The 25,422-nt window shown below is 48.3% G+C and overlaps 1 protein-coding gene across 2 annotated transcripts in view; it reads left to right on the top strand.

Moving 5' to 3' along the window:
- The window catches only part of PPID (peptidylprolyl isomerase D), a 74,610-nt gene that overhangs the window by 5,519 nt on the left and 43,669 nt on the right, over nt 1-25,422 (top strand). Inside the window, exon 2 of one of the 2 annotated variants that reach the window (XM_078775693.1) lies at nt 1,804-1,944. The exons of the other annotated variant lie outside the window; for it this stretch is intronic. Coding sequence (XP_078631819.1) covers nt 1,804-1,944 — 141 coding nt within the window. The remainder of the gene's footprint in view (nt 1-1,803; nt 1,945-25,422) is intronic. 2 annotated transcript variants of the gene reach the window in all.

Raw genomic sequence — 25,422 nt, 5'->3', positions numbered from 1 at the left:
CAGAGCTGTCTCCCTTGACATATCACGTGCCTTCGATACGATCTGGCACCCAGCTCTGCTCACCAAACTCTCCTCCTATGGTATCCATGGAAATCTCCATGCATGGCTTGCGGATTTCCTCTCTGGTCGTAGTCAACGTGTGGCCCTGAATGGATTTCTCTCATCTCCCCTTCCCGTTCAGGCTGGAGTTCCCCAAGGCAGTGTGCTGGGCCCTGTGCTTTTTCTGGTCTTTATCAATGATCTCTCCGACTCTCTGGAAAATCCTCTGTATCTCTTTGCTGATGACTCCACTCTCTGCCGCTCCATTCCTCTTCCCTCAGATCGGCAGTCTGCAGCCTCCTCACTCTCTGAAGACCTGGACAAAAGCACAGACTGGTCAAACATGTGGAACATGTCTTTCAATCCTGACAAATCTCACACTCTTACTATGTCTCTCCGAAAAGATCGACTGGACAACCCTCCCATCTACTTTCTCAACAATCCTCTCCAAGAAGTTCTGTCGCTCAAGCTTTTGGGTCTCACCATCTGCCATGATCTTTCTTGCGAAAACCACATTTCCAAGCTGGCCTCCAAAGCCAGTCGCCGACTGGGCATCCTCCGTCGTGCGAAGTCCTTCCTAGGCACACCTGAGCTCCTCACCACATACAAGGCTTTCATCCGCAGCTCAATGGAATACTGTTCTCCCCTATGGGCTGGTGCTCCTGCCTCACACCTGGCTCGGCTTCACGCTGTTGAATCCAAAGCTTTCAGAATCATTGGAATCTCCCGCGATGAAGCTATCTCTGAGGGCCTTTCACTCACTCACCGCAGGCAGGTAGGTGGTCTTTCTGTCTTCTACCGACTCCTCTCCGGCCTTGCTCCCCCAGCTCTCTCTGTGCTCTGTCCCCCAAATATTCCTACAGGTCGCACAAGATCTGCCAGCCACCCTCTGATGGTTAAACTGCCGAAATCTCGGCTCTCTGCTCACCTTCACTCTTTCATTCCTCTTTTCTCCCGCCTCTGGAACAAACTCCCACACTCACTTCAATCACACTCCTCCCTCCAGGTCTTCAAAACAGCTGTTCACCACCATCTCTTATCTTCCCCCATCCAAAACCTTGATCTTTTCTACCCCCACTAATTCACCCCAGATCCACCTTGTTTGAAATTCCAACTTCTTTCCTGGAAGTCTTGGCAGTGTCCATATGTTTTATACCTCTCCCCCCCCCCTCCCCCCCCCCCACTTCCCATGCCTTCCCCCCAAAGCCCTCTCCCTCCCACAGTTCTCTCGATGTCTCCATGTCTCTCGGTCCCTGCTCTCAAATGTTGTGTTTGTGTCCTTCCCCCTCTCTCCCCATCTTGTCTACCGCTCCCGATGTTATTTGTTTTGTGTGTCTGTTTGTCTTTCTGTGTGATTAATGTTCGCTCTTTCACGAGCCTCGATCTTGTATACAAAAAAAAAAAAAAAAAATTACTGGGCCCAGAATACTGCTTGGGGCACTTCAGCCTTGACAATAAGAGGAGATGAAAGCATTCCATTGGGTGGCACATACAAGACCAGAGGAAGTCAGTAATGCAAGAGCGAAGGTGGCCTTGGATGCCATAGGCAGAGAGTTTGGAAAGGAGTGCAGGATGTTAGACTATCAAAAGCACAAGGTGTGTCCAGTGAGATGGCCCTGATCTCATGTCTGATATTGAGGGCCTCCATCCCTTGTTGGGTGAGTAGACCTTTAGATCCAATAGACCCTCTCCAGACACAAGTATCATGATGACACCTTTCTTGTTTATTTATTTGTTTTTAAAAGCTTTTTTTACACCCTTCAGTTGGACGCATTGTGCTGGAGCTCTACGCTGATGTATGCCCTAAGACTGCAGAGAATTTTCGTGCTCTCTGTACAGGGGAGCATGGAATGGGAATGGTGACTGGGAAGCCACTTCACTACAAGGGATGCACCTTCCATAGGAGTGAGTGTGATTGGTTGAATTTTATCGGAATAATGATGCAAGATGCCCAGTTGTGTTTGGCTTCATTTTTTTTGAAGAGTGAGGCTCATGGAAGAGCAAAGTTAAATTGATAGTGGAGTAGTAGGGCAACAATTGGTAGAGCCAATGATTTTCCATCTCCAAAAAGTGCTTTTCCATTTCCAAAAAACCTTAAATTGTTTCATGTTATTAATATAATGGAGAAAAGAAGTATTAATTGTTCACTTGGATTGAAGAAAATAAAAATTTATATATATATTGTTACGGTTTTCCGCCGCCCTTCTTACCCTTACCCAAGGGGGGGGATTAAGCCCCTTGTTCTTTCTGGGCTTAGTGGAACCGAGAGACCTGAAACGCCTCTTCCGGGCAAACGCAAGGTAGGGTTTCGGGACCAAGTCTCGCTCGTACCTAAATACCCGCGCCGCCACGATAGCGGGGAACCAAGCCTCGCACGAGCCACATATAATTGGAGTACACCGAGCGGATTGCGTACCACGTGGTCCGTGCAGTCACCGTTAAATATTGGACCCCGATTCGAGCGGTTCTATTTGTACCATGCTTAGTCAATGAGGAAATCACAAGAACGATCGAATTGAAGGAAGAACACAGGTTTAATTATTATTCCCACGTATGTACAAGGATCAGTAGAAGCAGAGACACAGAGCAGCACTTAATCAGTCTTATCTTAAAGCCCAGACTCGGGCCCGTCGCACTCACACAGGGAATTGCAGGCAGGTTGATGTTCAGGCCAAACGCGCCGACTTGGTCGTCCAGGGACGGCCCCGTCCGGCTCTCCACGGTCCCAGCACGTCCCGCGAAGAAGGCAAGCAGGCGGTGGAAGGATCCTCGTAGCGCGTCTCCCGAACAAAAGGCAGCCAATGAGGTAGGAAGGAAAAGTAGGCGTCTCTCAGCGCGGCTGGCGGTTACACAGCGCGTTATCACTTGCGTAGCTCGATGCACTATATGCGGCTCGGCTTCAAACTCAACCGAGCATTACTTTCCTACGAGCGAGTATCCTGGTTCATGCGTGTCTTTCACCGATCTCGTATCTTTCAAAGTCCTCTGCCGCTGACCGTGCTCCTTCACTCCTCACTCAATGCCAACTCAGTCCTCGTACCTCAATTGCTGCTCGAACTCCTCGGTGCCAACTGCTCTCGGGGGCTTTGCGCAACCGCTTATATCTCTACGCCCTGAACCTTCTCAAACCTTCTCAAACCTTCCAACCACGCCCTGTGACGCAGTGCTGCCGCCACACCCTCTGAGCCCTGATTGGCAGCTCGCGCTTACCGTCAGCTCCTCTGCCGCCCTCATTTGGTCCCGCCCTGACCCTCCTATGCCTGCCCCGTGTTAATTCGCGCCAAAAGAACCAAAGGCAGCACAAAGAGGCATGAGGCATTGGAGGCGGGATCAGGGAATGGAAGTAGGAGAAGGACCTATTCTCCTTACTCTACTCAATGCAGAACTAACATACGAAAAGGACTATTCTCACAAATACTAAGAGATAACTGCACTATCGCGAGGCTACATGTTGTTTGTGTGACTAACTATGAGGGGGAAATTTAACCTTTATTATACAAAACTCAAAACCGCAACACGACCCCTCTCCCTCGTCAGACTCGTCCCCGAGTCAAACCTACAAAAATGGAACGACCGGTTTTGAGAAAGATCTGGAAATTAACTTTTACTTTTACATGTGACATATAGATGTGTTTCCCTCTAGCATTTACTCTAACCCGTGTATGCGACAGTTTTAAAACACTAAATATGTCCCACATATTGCGTTGAGTAGCTACTCTAACAGAATCACGCCCACAATTAACCGAATCCGGAATTTGTCAAACTAAACATATAGCCGGTGGGCAGCATTTTATATACAAGCACAAAAACCTACTCTTATTTACAATTCTATGACCCAGGACCTGTCCTTCTTTGAAAGAAGATTGGAGGGGAGAGAAAGCACAGCAAAATACACAAAATACACTCAAAAATCACTTCATTTGCTGCTTGCTTCTTGCATCTTGCTTCTTGCATCTTCTGTGTGCATATATCGGACCGGCATGCAGGCCATTCCTGCTCTTCAGGGCTAAATAAACTTTCAAATCTTCTTGTCCCGAGCACACCATAATAAAAATACACAACAAATGTGTTCCTTTTATTTCTTTCCCACGCTGGGCCAACCTCATGTGGTCAAACTGCGTGACATTAATGCCACTCAAAACAAGTGGTCCGAAGATGCAAGGTGAATTTGCAGCAAGGTACTGCACAGTAGAGGTGTAAGGCCACAAAACCTGTGGTCCACAAGTGTAATATGTGCAGCAAAGAGTTTGTGGCAGCAAGGTGCTGCACAGGTGTAACAAAGTGCAGAAAGGTTGCTGCACGGGTTGATGGTGCTGCACAGTTCCACCTCCAAAATGGTCCTGAGGTGGGTAGAGAGATGAAGCACGACCAGAAAAAGGGGAAATGGCACAAAGGTACACAGCAAAACAAGGTAATGCAGCATGAGGGGCGCGGAAGAGCGAGCAGAGCAAGCTCGTCCCTAACCGTCCGTACCCCCCAACGTCAGCTTACACTACCCTAGCCCTTCCTTGTATTTACAAATTCGTCCCTACGTCTTGTCTCCCATATCCCCCTCTATCTCAAATTCGTCTCCCAATCCCTCCCAGGAAGGAAGGGATGAAACAAACACAATGTCCCATTACGTCATGATGCGTCTTACACTCAAACAGTTCACCTGGCCTTGGTGTGGAGCTTCGTCCTCCTTGGTGAATGGCTGTGGATGGCGCGAAGGGAATTCCTCAATTCCTAACTACACTAACTGACATTAACTCTTAAACTACCCGGGGTCGTACCCTGCCAATCGGCCATCTTTAAACTATGTGGTTCTAAAAACCGAACTCTACCCCTGTGATGCCATCTGAATTTGGGTCTCACTCCCACAAATTTTCTCTCCGTGCCCTTGCACAATTTCGGGGCTGGGTCGTGTGGCTCCACTAGCAGGTCCAACTACCTGTGCACCTCCGCCACTGAAGTCGCCACCCGAGCTTATCTGCTCCTGCGACTACCTAAACTGGGGAAGGCCCCTCCTGGCTCTTTACCCCCTGTTGCCCTCCTTGGCATTGGGCTACCCGGGTCCTTCTCTTGGATCCTCGGGCCCCACTGAACAACTACTCACAACTTACCCTAACTGGCTCCCAGAGCCTACCTGCGGCCTCACCTGGCCGACAAACTACCAGTGGCGGAGTGCCCCAATAACCATACGCACCAATTAAACCACACGCCCAGCCATCCCATATACTCATGCACCCTCCAAAGCACGACTTGGCCACTACCTGCACCACAGGTGTCAATATCCATACAATTTACCTGAGCCCTCTACCTGACTTTACACTACCCACCCCGGGCATTCGTGAATGGGTTCCATCTCCCCCCATTCACTCCTTCGCACCAAGCATTCCACACCATTTATTCGCACACCAATTATTTCACACATCTTTTTCCTCGCACACCTTTTGTGCTCACATTCCTTTTGTCTTGCACACCTCAAACAATTCCATTTGTCTCAATACACAATTCCACAAACACACAGCATCATCTAGCTAACTGCTTTTCCCCCTAAAACTCGTGCTTCCCCGTCATCCCATTAAACTAAGCACACCCTTCGTCATTAACATCCACTAAACTACCTACGTCCCCACTACAGTGCAAGTGTCACTACTTAAATATCATGTCCTCTAAAGTCATCTAATTCCCTAACAATTATCCTAGCTCTCCCTCGGCTAGCTTCGGTGCCCCATAGAGGTAACCATTGCTTGCCCCTCCATGTGCTTCACACTGCCATCCCCCTAATCTAATGCTCATGGGCCCGGATCGTGTGAGGAATGGTCAAACTACCATTCCCCCACGTAGGGTACACTATCCTCATTCGTCTACTACACTCGAGCCTCTTCGTGCGGAAATACCTCGTCATCACGGCTCGGCTTCGAAAAGCCGAGCGATCCATGCGGTTGGTTTGTCTCCTGTATGGGGTGTCCGTCCGGCATTTTTGATCCAGGGGAGGAGGCATGGATGGGCCGAGGTTCAGGGCCCCATCTCTGCGCGGGGCCTCGCGGTCCCACGCACGATGGCCCCAACCGCCCACGGTCGGAGCACCGCACCCGCCAGGGTGCGCTGCTCCGAATTCTCCTACCTCCCCTTGAACCTCGCCGATTGCCTTTACCGCCACGGCGCGGAACCAACCATACAGGGCGGGGGCCGGCACGAATCGTGCACGTCGGTCCTTGTGACACGGCCGTGGCATCAATCCCCACCGGTCCCTGCCGCACACAACTCACCAAGAGCTCACGTCGGCTATCCGTCGCGCTAACCGCTACCCCGGTCGGTGTTGATGCTTGAGCCGCGTTCTCACCACTCGCGACCCACTCCACACTCGCACACCGAGGCGTCCCTGCCCCTCCCATACATTCTGTTACCGCACACTCTCCTTCCACATCCTCTGGTATGCATTCTCCCTCGCACACCGCACTCGCACCTGCACACCAAGGCGCACGCATACCTTCCACACACTTCAGTACACACTCTTCTTCTACGCACTCTTCTACCACACACTCTAACACCCCCGGGTGTGCACTCCTGCACACACTCTGCAACATGCTCGGGTGTGCACTCCTGCACACACTGTAACACTCTCCCCGCACACAGTCCGGTGTGCATTCTTCCTCACTCTAACACACTTTTCTCGCACACACTCACGCTCCGGTGCACACCTTTCTCTCACACGCGCACCAGTCGCCCTCGTACACCGCACAATGGACCTTCCACGACCGCCCGGGTTTCGTTTCTCTCCCAAGCGCGCCAAAACCCTTTTCGTGTCAAACACATTCGCGCCATTAATTCTACTTACCTTAGGGACCTTCTTTCCTGCCAGCACCTGAAAACTTTTGATTTTTGTTAGCAAGCATGACATCACGATGTGAACACAGACTTTGCGCAGATTCCATTTCTTTCTCCCGTGATTTATTTCCTATTTCTCCCGTCTCTTCAATTTCAATTATAATCATTTCTTCGACGACCACCGGCGCGCATAAAATTTCCTATTCCAATTCGGCGACCGTCCGTTCTTCTACAATTTCCTCTTGCGTCGCAACTTCATTATCCCCGGTCAACTTAGCCGTCCCTCGCTCAAGCTCGCTCCCCACGCGCTCCTCACATCGCTTCACCCCGTTGCGTCCCATTGCGACCTCCTCGCTCAACCTGCGCCTTATGTCCTTCCCCGCTTTTTTTATGTCCCTCTTTGACGCTGTTATCAATTTTTCCATACCGTACCTTGCTTCGCCTCTCTGAGTGTCCATTTTGCTTTCCAACCTCTCCATGTTACACCTTGCTTCGTCCCTCATTTCTTTCATTTCCTCACTCCTTTTATTATTGTCGCACTTTGACTCTGCCAATGTCTGCCATGTACGTTCTCATTTGTGCCATAAAAAGGCCCCAATCCATTGGTGCTACGGGCTCGGCTCTCACCACCACGTGCGAGGTGCCGCCATTTTCTTTGCCAGCTGCCGCACCCTTTTTTGCTTCCACTACTACCAACTGTCTCTCCTGGTCTTGGGTCATCAATTTTGCTTTTTCTACCCCCACCGGCATTCGACCGCCTTGGCTAGCCATGGTACGAATACAAATTTGGTTTTTAAACTAAATTTCGTCCGCTCGCAAATTGGAGCCAATTCGTCCAAAATAAATTTGTTAGGATTCCAAATCCCCACTCCTGATACCAAATGTTATGGTTTTCCGCCACCCTTCTTCCCCTTACCAAGGGGGGATTAAGCCCCTTGTTCTTTCTGGGCTTGGCGGAACCGAGAGACTTGAAACGCCTCTTCCGGGCAAACGCAAGGTAGGGTTTCGGGACCAAGTCTCGCTCGTACCTAAATACCCGTGCCGCCACGGAAGCGGGGAACCGAGCCTCGCACGAGCCACGTATAATTGGAGTACACCGAGCGGATTGCGTACCACGTGGTCCGTGCAGTCACCGTTAAATATTGGACCCCGATTCGAGCGGTTCTATTTGTACCACGCTTAGTCAATGAGGAAATCACAAGAATGATCGAATGGAAGGAAGAACACAGATTTAATTATTATTCCCACGTATGTACAAGGATCAGTAGAAGCAGAGACACAGAGCAGCACTTAAACAGTCTTATTCTTAAATTCCCAGACTCGGGCCCGTCACACTCACACAGGGAATTGCAGGCAGGTTGATGTTCAGGCCAAACGCGCCGACTTGGTCGTCCAGGAACGGCCCCGTCCGGCTCTCCACGGTCCCAGCACATCCCGCGAAGAACGCAAGCAGGCGGTGGAAGGATCCTCGTAGCGCGTTTCCCGAACAAAAGGCAGCCGATGAGGTAGGAAGGAAAAGTACGCGTCTCTCAGTGCGGCTGGCGGTTACACAGCGCGTTATCACTCGCGTAGCTCAATGCACTATATATATGTGGCTCGGCTTCAAGCTCAAGCGAGCGTTACTTTCCTACGAGCGCGTATCCTGGTTCATGCGCGTCTTTCGCCAATCTCGTATCTTTCAAAGTCCTCTGCCGCTGACCGCGCTCCTTCACTCCTCACTTAATGCCAACTCAGTCCTCGTACCTCAATTGCTGCTCGAACTCCTCGGTGCCAACTGCTCTCGGGGGCTTTGCGCAACCGCTTATATCTCTACGCACCGAACCTTCTCGAACCTTCTCAACCCTTCCAACGACGCCCTGTGACGCAGTGCTGCTGCCACACCCTCTGAGCCCTGATTGGCGGCTCGCGCTTACCGTCAGCTTCTCTGCCGCCCTCATTCGGTCCCGCCCTGACCCTCCTATGCAATGCACATATATATATATATATATATATATATATATATATATATATATATATATATATATATATATATATACAGTGAAACCTTGACTTACGAGTTTAATTCGTTCTGTGACCGAGCTCGTAACTCAATTTGCTCGTTTCTCAAATTAAATTTCCCCATTAAAAGGCATTGAAATGCTATTAATCCGTTCCAGCCCCCAAAAAACCACACCAATTTTTTTTGTTACGTGTTTTTAAATAAGAAAAATGTACTTTATAAATAACAAATAATGTATAAACAAGCACGACCTCGTATATACTGTTCATAATAAAAGAGAATGTTGTAGCGACCCATGGGTCCCCCAAGCAAGACCGGCATCAGAATCTCCTTGCTCCAGCCGGTGACGTCACCGGCGGGGATCCCCGGCGCCAGAGTGGCTGGTCACGTGACCGCCAAAGCGTCCTGCGCGTGCGGGTATAATGAGCTACACCTGTGGATCACGTGACCACCGAAGCACGCCTCGCTTGAGAGGCGTGGCTTTCGGTTTCGGTTTGGATTTTGCTTTATAAGGCAGCCCGATAAACGGGCTTTTTAGTGTTCCCGAGTTGGTTTTAGGAATAAACATCTTCTCGGACGAGTTTGTGCCTTGCCATCCTTTTATCCGTATTCTGCTGGAGTCCAGACTCCTTCAATGTAAAGAAATAAACTGGTTTTATAATGTAAAGTAGTAATAAACAATGTAAAGAAAACAAAGCAGCAGCGATATACGGCAGAGATGCTTGCACGGCAAGATAACCACGTGACCGGAACCCACCTGGTGGCGGGTGGCGTAAGCTCCAAAATAACCAAAATGCGAAAACAAAGCAGCAGCGATATACGGCAGAGATGCTTGCACGGCAAGATAACCACGTGACCGGAACCCACCTGGTGGCGGGTGGCGTAAGCTCCAAAATAACCAAAATGCGAAAACAAAGCAGCAGCGATATACGGCAGAGATGCTTGCACGGCAAGATAACCACGTGACCGGAACCCACCTGGTGGCGGGTGGCGTAAGCTCGTAACTCAGATCTCGGCTCGCATCTCAAAGCAATAAACCGCCCGAGCGACGACTCGTATCTCGGAAAACTCGTAAGTTGGTGCACTCGTAAGTCAAGGTTTCACTGTATATATATATATATATATATATATATATATATATATATACACACACACAACTGTGAGAAATAGTAGAAACTCCACAGTACGAGCAGGGCGTCTCATTTGCATTGAATAAATAATCGGGAGATTGAATAAGACGCGTCTTATTTAGGGTACAGAAAGATTTCTAATAATATATATAAGATATATATATATTCGATATATATATATATATCCCCAAATAAGCCAAACAGTTCAATCTTGGTTTCATCAGAGTACAGAATCTTGTTTCTCACAGTCTGAGAGTCCTTTAGGTGCTTTTTTGCAAACTCCAAGCGGGCTTTCATGTGTCTTTCACTGAGGAGAGGCTTCCGTCTGGCCACTCTGCCATAAAGCCCAGATCGGTGGAGTGTTGCAGTGATGGTTGTCCTTCTGGAAGTTTCTCCCATCTCCACACAGGATCTCTGGAGCTCAGCCAGAGTGACCATCGGGTTCTTGGTCACCTCTGTTACCAAGGCCCATCTCCCCCAATTGCTCAATCTGGCCAGGCGGCCAGCTCTAGGAAGAGTCCTGGTTGTTCCAAACTTCTTCCATTTAAGAATTATGGAGGCCACTGTGCTCTTAGGAACCTTCAATGCAGCAGAATTTTTTTTGTAGGCTTCCCCAGATCTGTGCCTCGACACAATCCTGTCTCTGAGCTCTGCAGGCAGTTCCTTCGACCTCATGGCTTGGTTTTTGCTCTGATATGCATTGTCAGCTGTGAGACCTTATATAGACAGGTGTGTGCCTTTCCAAGTCATGTCCAATCAATTGAATTTACCACAGGTAGACTCCAATAAAGGTGTAGAAACATCTCAAAGATGATCAAGAGAAATAGGAGGCACCTGAGCTCAATTTCAAGTGTCATAGCAAAGGGTATGAATACTTGTGTCAATGTCATATTTCAGTTTTTTCTTTTTAATAAATTTGCAAAACTTTCTAAAATCCTGTTTTCTCTTTGTCATTATGGGGTATTGAGTGTAGATTGATGAGGGAAAAAATGAATTTAAAAGATTTCAGCATAAGGCTGCAACATAACAAAATGTGAAAAAAGTGAAGGGGTCTGAATGCTGTGTGTGTGTGTGTGTGTGTGTGTGTGTGTGTGTGTGTGTGTGTGTGTGTGTGTGTGTGTGTGTGTGTGTGTGTGTGTGTGTGTGTGTGTGTGTGTGTGTGTGTGTGTGTGTATATATATATATATATGTGTGTGTATATATGTGTGTGTGTGTATCTATATATATATATATATATATATATTCTGTTACGTGGTCCTCCCTGTGACCCCCGGGTCTCGGTGACCCCCGGACCTTGAGAGGAACCCCGCCAGAAAGATATATGATTTATACGCTTTCGTAACGCAATCAATGCTAAGTAAACCCTCCAGTGGACCAACGAAGAAAACAATACAAATCAATAAGGAAACCACACCACGGATCCGGATCAATCAACAATATATTCACCCCTGAATATAAATCATCAACACAATACTTCAACACTCACTATGAATATTCCAACAATATTTCTAAGATGGCCATCTTATATATTCCCCCCTTGAACCCCACTCACGGCACCCTCAATAGTCAATGTCCCTCACAATGTCTCTGGGCCCCTCCAGACCAAGGTGAAGGTCGATTCGCTCGCGTAATTCGATCTCCACACACGGGCGGTTGAACGGACCCCTGGCTGACGTGCTCCAAACGTGCACGGCCCGTAACGGGAACAGCTGCTGCAGCGGACCCCTTCTCGGCAATCCACCGAGGTCGGAGCCCGTGATCGCGGCCTCTGGGCTGTGAACGGCTCGCAAAGCGCGCGAGGCCACAGGCGCGACCCGTACACGCACTCCTAGGCGTCGAGGCGAACAGTGCCGGACGCTTGGTTCCTTCCAGGAACCCACGGCAACCGGACACGTAACAAGCAATCACCCCGCGCAGGTAACTCCTCTCGCCAGACGGGCTTTTCAAACTCAGCGTTCCAAAGCAGGTAAAGATTGACTCGGCTCACGTCGGAGCTGGTCGAAGATCAAGATGGCCGCTTCTCCCCAGACCTTGTCTTCCCCTTTTCTCTTCCGGTTCACGATCCCGTTTCCGGTCTCGTTGTTACCAGGAGGGCTTCTAACCATTTAACCACAACAACCTTTCATAGAATAAACATTAATAAGAAATGACCTGAATAGTAATTCACATAAATCCGGAATTCGTAACACTCCCCCCCTTCAATAAAGAAAGTTTGAACCCCGCAAAAACTTTCTTTGCAGGCCAACTTTGATAAACAAACAAGATAACTCACACCCCAAATCATCAGTTCCCCCGGGCACAATTATCACATTTCAAAAATAAAGCAACAAAATTTCACAAAACCGCCAGAGATTCCAAAGGTAATTCACTCTGGACCAAGCGTCAACAACTTCTAGTTTCTCTTGAATGCCGGTTAAGGGGTGGTGACCTAAGCCCCAAAGTTAAACAACTCGATAGCACTTTTTCGGGAGGCCAAGCTGAGTATTCACTACATGGACGCCTTAAGGAATGTGGAGTTCACGGTTAGTCCGGGGAGGAAAGTTCATTACATGGACGCCTTTAAGAACGTGGCGTTCACGGTTCGTCCGTGCAGGAAAGTTCACTGCCTGGATGCCTTTAAGAACGTGGCGTTCACGGTTAGTCCATGTAGGAGCCCAGGCTCGGCGGCTCCGCTGTATATAGTGCTTCAACTTCTCCGGACTCCTAACAGTTACGGTGGGACCACTTGTCCCAGTAGTCACCTGACTGGCGGTCTCCTTCTCGGCCAGTGCTCTGACAATCATTCTTTCGGGAGATGCCGTAACTCTGGGAGCCTCCATAGTAATATCGGCTGCTGCCAACACCAAAACTACCGCCAAGTTGTCCTCTTCTGTAGACCTCTCGACGCCTACGAAATGCCTTCCCTACTGTTATGGTCCGACCCTCCAAATCCTTACCATTCCAGTTCTTCTCTGCCTCTCTGGCGTCTTTTGTGCTTGCAAACGTGACGAAGCCGAACCCTCTTGACCGTTGCGTTTCCCTGTCTTTTACCAACCGCACTTCCTCCAGCGGCCCATATCTGTTGAAGACAGAGGTCAGAACTGCTTCCTCTGTTTTGAAGTTCAGTCCCCCTACAAATAACTTGGTACTTTTGTCGCCATCCCGAGCTGGTGTGGTGTTATTTTCCCTGCTGGGCTCTTTACCAACCCTCGGGTTACCATAAACTTGACCCCCGGCCAAATCATTCCCGATAACCACAGATACTCCCTCTACAGGAAGCGTGGCTTGTAAACCGACGGTGACCGGTCCTGACACCAAATCGGATTCCAAATGGATGACATGAAGTGGGGCACTAACACAGCCACCGATCCCTTGTAACCGAACACTATCACCAGTTGCTGTACTCTTTGACAATGGCAAAATGCCTTCAAGCATTAAGGATTGATGGGCTCCTGTGTCCCTCAATACCCTAACAGGTATTGGGTTAGTCAAGTCTCCCTCTAGTGAGACAAACCCCTCATAAATAAATGGTTGGTAACTCTTCTGTGGGCGATTTCTTACGTTTGCCATCGCATTCGGAGTTGTACTAGTCGGACCCGCTCTGGGTTTTCCCTTTTCATGAGGTAACAACTGGACATCAAGTGTCCAGGTTTCTTGCAAAAAGCGCAAGTAGGCCTGGAGGAAAAACTCGTGGTCTGCCTCGGGCCCCCCGGAAAATAAGTTTGTCTTGGGCCCGTAGCCCCCTGATTTCGAACAGTTGGGGTATCAGAGTTGTCCCCATAATCATCTCGAGGCCGCCGCCATGTATTGTCGTTCTCCGCACCGGGTGTTCCATAACTCCCCTGCTGAAGTCTAGGCGAGGAGTTAGGTTTGTGGACCCATATCCGGTGTGTTAAGGCATAATCATCTGCCATGGTGGCTGCGTCCCACAACTTTGGTACTTTCTTTTCCTGCAGGTACACTTGGATGTCCTCGTGGACACCCTGTTGAAATTCCTCCACCAGGATCAAGTCACGCAATGCTTCGAAGTCTTTCCCGACTCCTTTTGACTCACACCACCGATCAAACATGTTTTCTTTCACTCTGGCAAACACCACATGGGTCTCACTCTCCCTCTTCCTGGCATTCCTGAATTTTTGCCGGTAAGCTTCAGGAACCAACTCATAGGCTTTGAGAATGTGCTTCTTCAATACCTCATAATCTGCACATTGTTCCATTGGTAGCGCCGAATAAATATCTTGAGCTTTACCCACCAGCACACTTTGCACTAGTATGGTCCAGGACTCCTCCGGCCAGTTTAACTGTCGAGCCACTTTCTCAAAGTGTGGAAAAAATTTAGCGACTTCCTTTTCACTGAAGGGTGGAACCAGCCTCACATGTCTGCCCACATCCCAGATGTTCTGGCGAGGTGTCGGCCCAGTCAGCAAGGGTGGTACCTCTCCCCGTTCTCTCATTAAATCCAGCTCCTTGAATTTAATTTCTTGCTGAAGCTCCATGTCACGTTCCTTTAACTCCCTTTCGGCTTTTCTCTCCTCTGCTTCGAGTTCCCTTGCAGCTCTCCTCTCCTCTGCTTTTCTCCCTTCTAACCTTTCCTCTGCTTTCCTTTCTTCTTCTTTGATCCGTTCCTGGCTCCGTAATTGCAACTCCAGTTTCCGGAGCTCAACGTCTTCTGGTTCTTCGGGTAGCCACTCCCAGGCTAACTCGTCCCATGTTCCTAATCCCACCATAGATTGTATCACCGTGGTCTGCAACTCTGCCTTCCTCAAATTAGTTCGGACCTCCAAGTTAAAATGTTTGGCCAATTTCAAGAGGTCCGATTTTAGTAATGCTCGGAACTGTGCCTCACTAGGGGTCACCGTAAAGTTCTGTGCAACAAACGCCATGGTGACTATCGTTAACTCCTGTTAACCTTCACCCAAGACTTTACCACAATTTCCCCAAAAATTTACCAGACTAAATTCAGGGAATCTTATAATTTTACCAATTAATAATTAATTAATTAATTTTAATTAATAAAAATAGTATTTTATTATTTTATACAATTTTATATCCCGGAATTCAATTTGACGAGCCCCCAATTCTGTTACGTGGTCCTCCCTGTGACCCCCGGGTCTCGGTGACCCCCGGACCTTGAGAGGAACCCCGCCAGAAAGATATATGATTTATACGCTTTCGTAACGCAATCAATGCTAAGTAAACCCTCCAGTGGACCAACGAAGAAAACAATACAAATCAATAAGGAAACCACACCACGGATCCGGATCAATCAACAATATATTCACCCCTGAATAGAATCGTCAACACAATATTTCAACGCTCAATATGAATATTCCAACAATATTTCTAAGATGGCCATCTTATATATTCCCCCCTTGAACCCCACTCACGGCACCCTCAATAGTCAATGTCCCTCACAATGTCTCTGGGCCCCTCCAGACCAAGGTGAAGGTCGATTCGCTCGCGTAATTCGATCTCCGCACACGGGCGGTTGAACGGACCCCTGGCTGACGTGCTCCAAACGTGCACGTCCCGTACCGGGAACAGCTGCTGCAACGGACCCCTTCTCGGCAATCCACCGAGGTCGGAGCCCGTGATCGCGGCCTCTGGGCTGTGAACGGCTCGCAAAGCGCGCGAGGCCCCAGGCGCGACCCGTACACGCACTCCTAGGCGTCGAGGCGAACAGTGCCGGACGCTTGGTTCCTTCCAGGAACCCACGGCAACCGGACACGTAACAAGCAATCACCCCGCGCAGGTAACTCCTCTCGCCAGACGGGCTTTTCAAACTCAGCGTTCCAAAGCAGGTAAAGATCGACTCGGCTCGCGTCGGAGCTGGTCGAAGATCAAGATGGCCGCTTCTCCCCAGACCTTGTCTTCCCCTTTTCTCTTCCGGTTCACGATCCCGTTTCCGGTCTCGTTGTTACCAGGAGCGCTTCTAACCATTTAACCACAACAACCTTTAATAGAATAAACATTAATAGGAAATGACCTGAATAGTAATTCACATAAATTCGGAATTCGTAACAATATATATATATATATATATATATATATATATATATATATATATATATATATATATATATATATATATATATATATATATATATATATACATACATACTGAAACGCAAAAGAAACTTACCACCTTTGAAACCTTTACATATCAACAATAACACTGCGTATAGTAAATGTGTGAACTTATTTGTGGACAATAGTGTCCTCACTGTCAGACAAAACGGTCACGGATAGTCACTTGAACCTTCAATGGTCACTTCATAGCACAGCTGTTGAACAGCCGTTTTGACTGTCAGTGATTAGCCAAGGGGTACGGGATGATTTTAATGAGCTGCACGTGATGTCTTGATATTGGCTTTAAAAAGGCCAGTGCAAAATGGGCATTTTGACCGAAAAATTTGACCATTTTGACCAACTTCAAAAAGACCGAAAACGCAAAAGAAATTTACCACTTGTTTGAAATGTAATAAAATTGTAACAGTTCAAAATAAAACAAACCAACAATTGCTAATTGAAACATTATCATTTTATTGATGACATGTCAAGTTTTTGACCAAGATACACCATCTCATCAGTTTGTTCTACAGTACAGAACAGCACAGGGTGCAATGTCAGTCCCCTTTCAATAGCGTGTATGGCCACCATTGTTTTGGATACAGGCAGTGCATCGTCGGCGTATACTGCCTACCAGTCTTTGGATGGATTGCTGCTGGATTCTGTCCCACTCAGTCCTCAATGTCTGAAGCAGCTCTGCCCGTGTCCTGGCCCTGCCAACTACGCGTCTCCCAAGCTCATCCCACAGGTGCTCTATGGGATTCAGGTCAGGGGAGAGCGCAGGCCACTGCATGGTGTTGATGTTCTCGCCTTGGAGAAATGCAGTGGTAAAGCGAGCAGCATGGGGACGAGCGTTGTCATGCTGAAAGGTTCTCAGTTCTGGGTGGTCTAGCAGGAATGGCAGCAGATGAGGTCGCAGGATGTTATCCACATACCGCTGGGCGTTAAGATTCCCATCCACAACCACCAGTGGCGTCCTGTACCGGCCTGATATGGCTGCCCACACCATCACACTTGGGCCACCCCACCTGTTGGCTTGACGCACGCAACAATCGGCATATCGCTCGCCAGTTCTTCTCCAGACACACTCACGCCCATCAGGACTGTCCACACAGAACCTTGACTCATCGCTGAAAGCGACCTCGTTCCACTGCGCCAAGGTCCACCGCTGATGCTGCTGGCACCATCTCTGACGGTTGCGGCGATGGGCAACCGTCATCACGGGGCCTCTGTATGGTCTTCTGGCAGTCAGACCATAGTCATGCAGTCGTCTTCGTGCAGTATCATTGGAGATCCGTGGGTTTGCACGCCCCGGAGTTTCTGCCGCAGTGCGGGATGCTGGACGGAATCGATCCCGCAGGTGACTTCGGACCATCTGCCTGTCCTGCCTTGCAGTGGTGACTCTTGGCCTCCCTGATCGAGGTCTGTCATCTGCAGAGTTGTGGAGGGTGTCTCTGTCCACCAGGGCCGATATCGTCTGGTGTGAACAGCCAAGGCGACGTGCCACCTCACGGTAGCTCAGTCCACCTTGCAGCATGCCCAGGGCACGCTGCCGTTGATCCCTTGACAATCGTGGCATGTTGATTGAAATGCCCATTTTGCACTGGCCTTTTTAAAGCCAATATCAAGACATCACATGCAGCTCATTAAAATCATACCGTACCCCTTGGCTAATCACTGACAGTCAAAACGGCTGTTCAACAGCTGTGCTATGAAGTGACCATTGAAGGTTCAAGTGACCATCCGTGACCGTTTTGTCTGACAGTGAGGACACTATTGTCCACAAATAAGTTCACACATTTACTACACGCAGTGTTATTGTTGATATTTAAAGGTTTCAAAGGTGGTAAGTTTCTTTTGTGTTTTCGGTCTTTTTGAAGTTGGTCAAAATGGTCAAATTTTTCGGTCAAAATGCCCATTTTGCACTGGCCTTTTTAAAGCCAATATCAAGACATCACGTGCAGCTCATTAAAATCATCCCGTACCTCTTGGCTAATCACTGACAGTCAAAACGGCTGTTCAACAGCTGTGCTATGAAGTGACCATTGAAGGTTCAAGTGACCATCCGTGACCGTTTTGTCTGACAGTGAGGACACTATTGTCCACAAATAAGTTCACACATTTACTACACGCAGTGTTATTGTTGATATTTAAAGGTTTCAAAGGTGGCAAGTTTCTTTTGCGTTTCAGTATGTATATATATATATATATATATATATATATATATATATATATATATATATATATATATATATATATATATATATATATATATATAAAATTATATATATATATATAAAAAATTATATATATATATATATATATATATATATATATATATATATATATATACATATGTGTATATATATATATATATATATATATACATATGTGTATATATATATATACATATGTGTATATATATATATATATATATATAGCTCTCTTGACTTTTTGCTGCACCAAATAACAGTGAAACAGTTGAGTAAAAGGGTGAAAATTCTCCAGATGCTGTGATAAATAACTACCTCTGTCGGTTTGAATGTATGAAAGAGAATAGACGTCTGGATCAATTTTTGAATTAAATTTAAATCTCGATTAGTATATATATATATATATACTAGTGGGGTCACCTGTGGGAATCCCACGGGTATGGACGTGTGTGACATTTGGACATCTTGATTTACATGCTGCACATTAAATTTTACAAAATGGTTAAAATGGTGTAATGAACACAATTTATTTATTTCACATAATATGTGACCCCTCACTCCTCTCCACCCTCACGCCTCTCCAATGCCACTCCTCCTCACACTCCTCTCCAATACCTCCTCACACTCCTCTCCAATACCTCCTCACACTCCTCTCCAATACCTCCTCACACTCCTCTCCAATACCTCCTCACATTCCTCTCCAATACCTCCTCACATTCCTCTCCAATACCTCCTCACATTCCTCTCCAATACCTCCTCACATTCCTATCCAATACCTCCTCACACTCCTCTCCAATACCTACTCACACTCCTCTCCAATACCTCCTCACACTCCTCTCCAATACCTCCTCACACTCCTCTCCAATACCTCCTCGCTCTCCTCTCCAATACCTCCTCGCACTCCTTCCAATACCTCCTCACACTCCTCTCCAACCCCTCACACTCCTCTCCAACCCCTCACACTCCTCTCCAACCCCTCACACTCCTCGCCAACCCCTCACACTCCTCGCCAACCCCTCACACTCCTCGCCAACCCCTCACACTACTCGCCAACCCCTCACACCACTCGCCAACCCCTCACACTCCTCTCCAACCCCTCACACTCCTCTCCAACCCCTCACACTCCTCTCCAACCCTTCACACTCCTCTCCAACGCCTCACACTCCTCTCCAACCCCTCACACTCCTCTCCATCCCCTCACACTCCTCTCCATCCCCTCACACTCCTCTCCAACCCCTCACACTCCTCTCCAACCATTCACACTCCTCTCCAATCCCTCACACTCCTCTCCAATCCCTCACACTCCTCTCCAATCCCTCACACTCCTCTCCAATCCCTCACACTCCTCTCCAATCCCTCACTCCTCTTCAATTCCTCATACTCCCCTCCAATTGTGCGTCAATTGCCTCTCCAATCGCTCCTCACTCTCCTCTCCAATCGTTCCTCACTCTCCTCTCCAATCGCTCCTCACTCGCCTCTCCAATCGCTCCTCACTCTCCAACCCCTCGCTCCTCTCCAACCGCTCGCGCCTCTCCAACACCTCCTCACACTCCTCTCCAACACCTCCTCACACTCCTCTCCAATACCTCCTCACACTCCTCTCCAATACCTCCTCACACTCCTCTCCAATACCTCCTCATACCCCTCTCCAATACCTCCTCACACTCCTCTCCAATTCCCTCCTCACACTCCTCTCCATTACCTCCTCGCACTCCTCTACAACCCCTCACACTCCTCTACAACCCCTCACACTCCTCTACAACCCCTCACACTCCTCACCAACCCCTCACACTCCTCGCCAACTCCTCACGCGCCTCTCCAACCCCTCACGCTCCTCTCCAACCCCTCACACTCCTCTCCAACCCCTCACACTCCTCTCCAATACCTCCTCACACTCCTCTCCAATACCTCCTTACACTCCTCTCCAATACCTCCTCACACTCCTCTCCAATACCTCCTCACACTCCTCTCCAATCCCTCCTCACACTCCTCTCCGCTCCAATCGGCCCTCACTCTCCGCTCCAATCGGCCCTCACTCTCCAACTCCTTGATCCTCACTCTCCAACCCTAGCTCCTCGCTCTCCAACCCCTATCTCCTCGCTCTCCAACCCCTATCTCCTCGCTCTCCAACCCCTCGCTCCTCGCTCTCCAAACCCCTTGCTCCTCACTCTCCAACCCCTCGCTCCTCACTCTCCAACCCCTAGCACCTCGCTGTCCAACCCCTCGGCCCTCGCTCCTCTCCAACCCTCCTCATCGTTGTTGCAGCAGCATTCTGTGCGCTTCTCCCATCTCGTGCGGTCTCTGTGCGGTTCTTGCTACATCCTGTTCAAGTCTGCATTGGCGTTCGTCGACGGACTCGTTCGCCCATCTCATTCGTTTTCTTGCTACATCCTGTTCAAGTCTGCGTTCTTCATCGACCGTCGCATTCATTTTGGAAATGGAAGTTTCCATGCAACGCATGAATTGTCACGATCCTGAAGAGGAAGTGTCTCGTAATTATCAAATGACAAATGGCAAGTAAATTACATTGTGAAAAGTAAAGATTTCAAATAAACCTATTTAAAGTGTATGCGCACATAACTAATAAAAAAAAAACGAAGAAATATCTCTCGGTAATTTCCTGAAACATATTGTTACGGACGCGGCTAGGATGTTAATTGGCCAGGCGGATGGCCGCCGCACCCGAACAGTTACCCCGACTAACCCGATTCCTGAACGTTGGCCAAAATCGCGCCACAGATATTCAATATGGAAACCTCTAAAGCGACCGAATGTGAAGAGGAAGAAGAAGACGTACAGAGGAATAACAGGATTTATCATTTACACACACTAAAGCAAAAGGAGCAGTCAAGGTGATATACAGGGAAATGGAAAAAGCAGGTGACACAGTGAAATCGTTAGCTTACCGATTAACAGTCTTAATTAACCCAGGGACAAGACACACAGAACAAACTCACGTACATGAATGGGGAAATTGCAGGTTGGTTTTTGCTGGAGGGAGAAGGTCGAAACACAAGCTGGAAGGCTTGGCAGGGTGCACAGCAAGCCGGTCCTTGTCAGGCTGGGAGCGAGCAGGGCGACGTCGGCACACGTATTTCGTTGCACGCCTCTGGCTCTTTTGGTCCTCCCCTTCTTTCCAAATCGTCTGACGCGTCCTTCTCTCCGATCTCCTGCCTGCGCGATCGTCGCACGTATTTCTCTCTCCTTGCGCGTCTCTCGTGGGGTCGTCGTCGTGCGGGTTATATATGCCACACCCTTGAACCTTCGCCAACCTACTCGATGTTTCTCTCCACACCCTCTCCAAGTCCAACCCCTTGTTCTTGGTTGGTTGAGTGGGGCTGACTCACTCCTCCCCTCTATGACGAGGTGGGGGCACGCCTTTCTTCTCCGAGGTTACCTCGTGCATAATGGAGTCAAATGCAGCAAAGTGGACGGCAGATGAAATGCAGCAAAGTGGCTAAAGGAGTCAAAATGCAGCAAAGTGGACGGGAGATGAAATGCAGCAAAGTGGCTAAACCTGGCACTTGGAAGATGCCATGGGGCGTCGGAGGGACCTGTCTTATTTAATTGATGCAACGTAATGAACTAGTGGGCCACAGAGCCTTATACTAACATGTATTAAGGACATAACTACGAGGGGAATTTAAGATTGGCTACGTGTATGCGATGGATTAACTACGGGCGACTTTTGATATTTATACTATTGGAGGGTGATATTTATAAGATTTACAGCATACAAAAAGGGGAAAATTTACATCAGATTACCCACACAATTCCCATATCCCCAACAATATTTTACTTCCAGATAATAATGTTGAATGAAATAAGAAAGAACGAAGATATATATGTCGTTTTTGTGCCGACTCTCATAAAACGTAAAAGGAATATATCTTAACAGAAAGGAAAAAGCGAATTTTTAATCTATGTCGACATTTTCCCCGAATGTTATTTTAGGCGCTGTATTTTCATGTATCATCGTGGCGCGATTTTTATAAATATATCTCGGCAATTTCCCGTGTGTGTGTGAATGTTCTCAATTATTTCTGACACCGAGTCTAAAACCATCGATAAAAATTAAATCAGATGGTGAATTCGAGATAAAATCGGGAGGGTGACTCTCAATGAATGGGCTTTAGTTTACAGGCCTTTGAGAAATCATTTCGTTCTATAAACGGAAACTTTCTTGGGATTCTCTTCCCTTTTTTTTCAACCGAGTCTAAAACTATGTTAGCGACTGTTAAAAATGAAATGATATATCGAATTAGAATTGAAATAAACCTGTGTGAGAAAGACTGCATGAGCCTAACTAAACAGGCCTCAAAGCCATTTGAGGTAATAAAATGGTAGATATTTGTTTACATGAAGCCTCTCCAAGCTATGGGTGGAGCTACTCTGCAAACAGACTAAGCCACACCCCCGGACAGACGGACAGAATCACCTTCGCCTATTATAATACATATATATATATATATATATACATATATATATATATATATATATATATATACACACACACAGACTTGGCATTTAATATGGAATATATTTTTTTTTCTTGACTTGGGTTTACTTTCTTAACTCAGTATATCAATCTGGTGAGTTTCTTTTATACTTTGGTGATTTATTTGTTAAAAGAACCATGTCACTGATTGTTTGGCGCAGCAAGAAGTCAACAACAGGATTATATCACAGATGGCGTGGCAAAATGTACGGACAGGTGCATTTGATGATTGGCTTCACAGTCGGGTATACAAGGGTTGTTCCGTTCTGTATTAGTGGAAAACAACAAAGCTATTGCCGCTTCCTCTGGAGATGGTCCGTCAACTCGACAATGCTGTTTGTCATGGAGTGGTGGCTTTGCGAAATTACGGCATGAAACAGCGTGCCATTGCTCGGCAGTATGGCATCACTCAAGGTCAGGTGTCAAAGATCCTGAAACGAAATGGGTTTGTTGGTTGCGAGATTGGTTTCCGGGTTGGTTTCCGGGTTCCGGGTTCGGTTGCGAGAGGACGCTGGCGTTGCATATTCGCCGCTTCTCCGACTGGATGGATGTACAGGGTCTGCTTCTACTTTTCTGACCTGACATCTCACACCTGTCCTGCCTTTTCACACCCGCACGTGCCGCGTGTTCTCCGGCTGGATAACGGAATCTGCTTTTGATGGTACGGAATACGGAATCGAAAGGCCCGCTCCCGTTGTTTGTGGCCGTGGCCTTGTTTGCCGGTGGCCTTGTGGTCTTGGTGGCCTTGTGGCCTTGTTTGCCGCTGTGGTCTTGATTAGCGGCTGCAGTCGTTTGCCGCTGCGTTTGCCGCTGCGTTTGCCGCTTTGCCTCCTCGACCTTGGCCTCGTACTCGTCCCTTCGCTCCTGCCTGGCATGGCTCTGAAGTACTCCGCCGCAAGGCTTCTTCTGCTCAATACCCGCTCCACCCCATCATGCATCTCTGCCATCAAATCAAATGGACTCCTCCGACGACCCAGGTACATTCACCGTGGCTCCGGTCGCAAGTTTGTTTATTTGCAATCAGGTCACTCCATCCCCGTCCTCTGGTCGGCTCAGCGCACTCTCACTCTTCGTCCCAGCGCACCTGGTCACAGCAACCCACACGATCGCACCTCTTGCCTACGAACCCTGGCTAAATCACCTGAATTCATCCCTGCTGTTCAAAACAACATCAAGCTCACCCTGTTCAACACCCGGTCCCTCAACAATAAATGCCTCATCCTGAACGAATACATCCTGGATAACAAACTGGACTTTCTCTGTCTCACCGAAACCTGGCAACAACCTCTGGACTACTACACACTCAACCTCACCACACCCAATGGATATTCCTACGTCAATAAACCACGCTCGGAGGGCCGAGGTGGTGGAATTGCCGTTATCCACCGTCAAGACATCAAGACCAACCTCATCTCCATCTCATCTGCTCCATCATTTGAACACCTGGCTTTAAAACTCTCTGGTCACACGCAGTCAGTCATGGCTGTCGTCTACCGCCCTCCCAAACCACACCCATCATTCCTGTCTGACTTCTCCTACTTTCTGACCCAGCTATGTTCCCTCTCCCCCTCAATCCTCCTCCTTGGTGATTTCAATATCCACATGGACTCCACTGACTCCACAATAACCACTGACTTCACTGATTTACTCACCTGCTTTAACCTCACTCAACATGTCGACTTTCCTACCCATATCCGTGGTCACATTTTGGACCTTGTCTGCTCCACTGGATTAAATTTGCACCATCTCTATGGCTCCGACCTCACCCTCTCTGACCACTTAGCCATCACTCTGACCATCAACATCCCCGCCCCAACACCAAGGCATTATCGCACAATCAACTTCCGTAAGCTAAACGCTCTTTCACCTACCTCATTCTCATCCACCCTCTCTGAAAAAATGTCCACTTCTCCCTTCATTGACCTCCACACCCCTTCCGACCTCACTGACTACTACAACCACACTCTCTCCTCCTGCCTTGACCAGCTTGCGCCTGTAAAAACCAAAACAGTTTCTTTCACCCATTCTGCTCCCTGGTTTACCCCTGAACTCCACCTGATGAAAACTCGTGCTCGCCAACTTGAAAGACTCCGCAATAAAACGGGTCTCACAGTTCACTCCCAAGCCTACAAGGACCACATACAACACTACAAAGATGCCCTCTCCCGCGCCCGCTCTGCCTACTACTCTCAAATTATCCACTCTGGCTCCGGAAACCCAAAAGCACTCTTCTCGACAATAAACAAACTCCTCCGCCCCCTGAACACCACCACCCAGTCATTCACAGTAGACAACTGCATCTCCTTCCTCTCTTTCTTCCAACGCAAAATTGACAACATCTACAACAGCTTGACCACCGCCGCACCCGCTCCCCCTCCAACCACCTGCCCCCCCTTGTCCTGCCATCCCCTGTCTCGGTTCTCCCCAATCTCTCCTACTGACCTCTCTGAACTCCTCATAGGAATGAAAACTGCCACCTGCACTCTTGACCCCATCCCCTCCAGCTTTGTCAAAGCCTCCCTCCCTGCTCTCTCTCCACTTATCATTGCAACAATAAACTCCTCCCTGTCTACAGGCATCGTCCCACCTTCCCTCAAAATTGCTGCTGTTACCCCCATTCTAAAAAAACCTGGTCTAAACCCTGACACCCTAAACAACTTCAGACCCATCTCCAACCTACCC

The sequence above is a fragment of the Myxine glutinosa genome, chromosome 1 (genome assembly GCF_964187855.1).
Source record: "Myxine glutinosa chromosome 1, kmMyxGlut1.1, whole genome shotgun sequence".
Classification (NCBI taxonomy): domain Eukaryota; kingdom Metazoa; phylum Chordata; class Myxini; order Myxiniformes; family Myxinidae; genus Myxine; species Myxine glutinosa.
The sequence above is the reverse complement of the archived record's forward strand: the minus strand, read 5'-3'. Positions and strand labels throughout refer to the sequence as shown.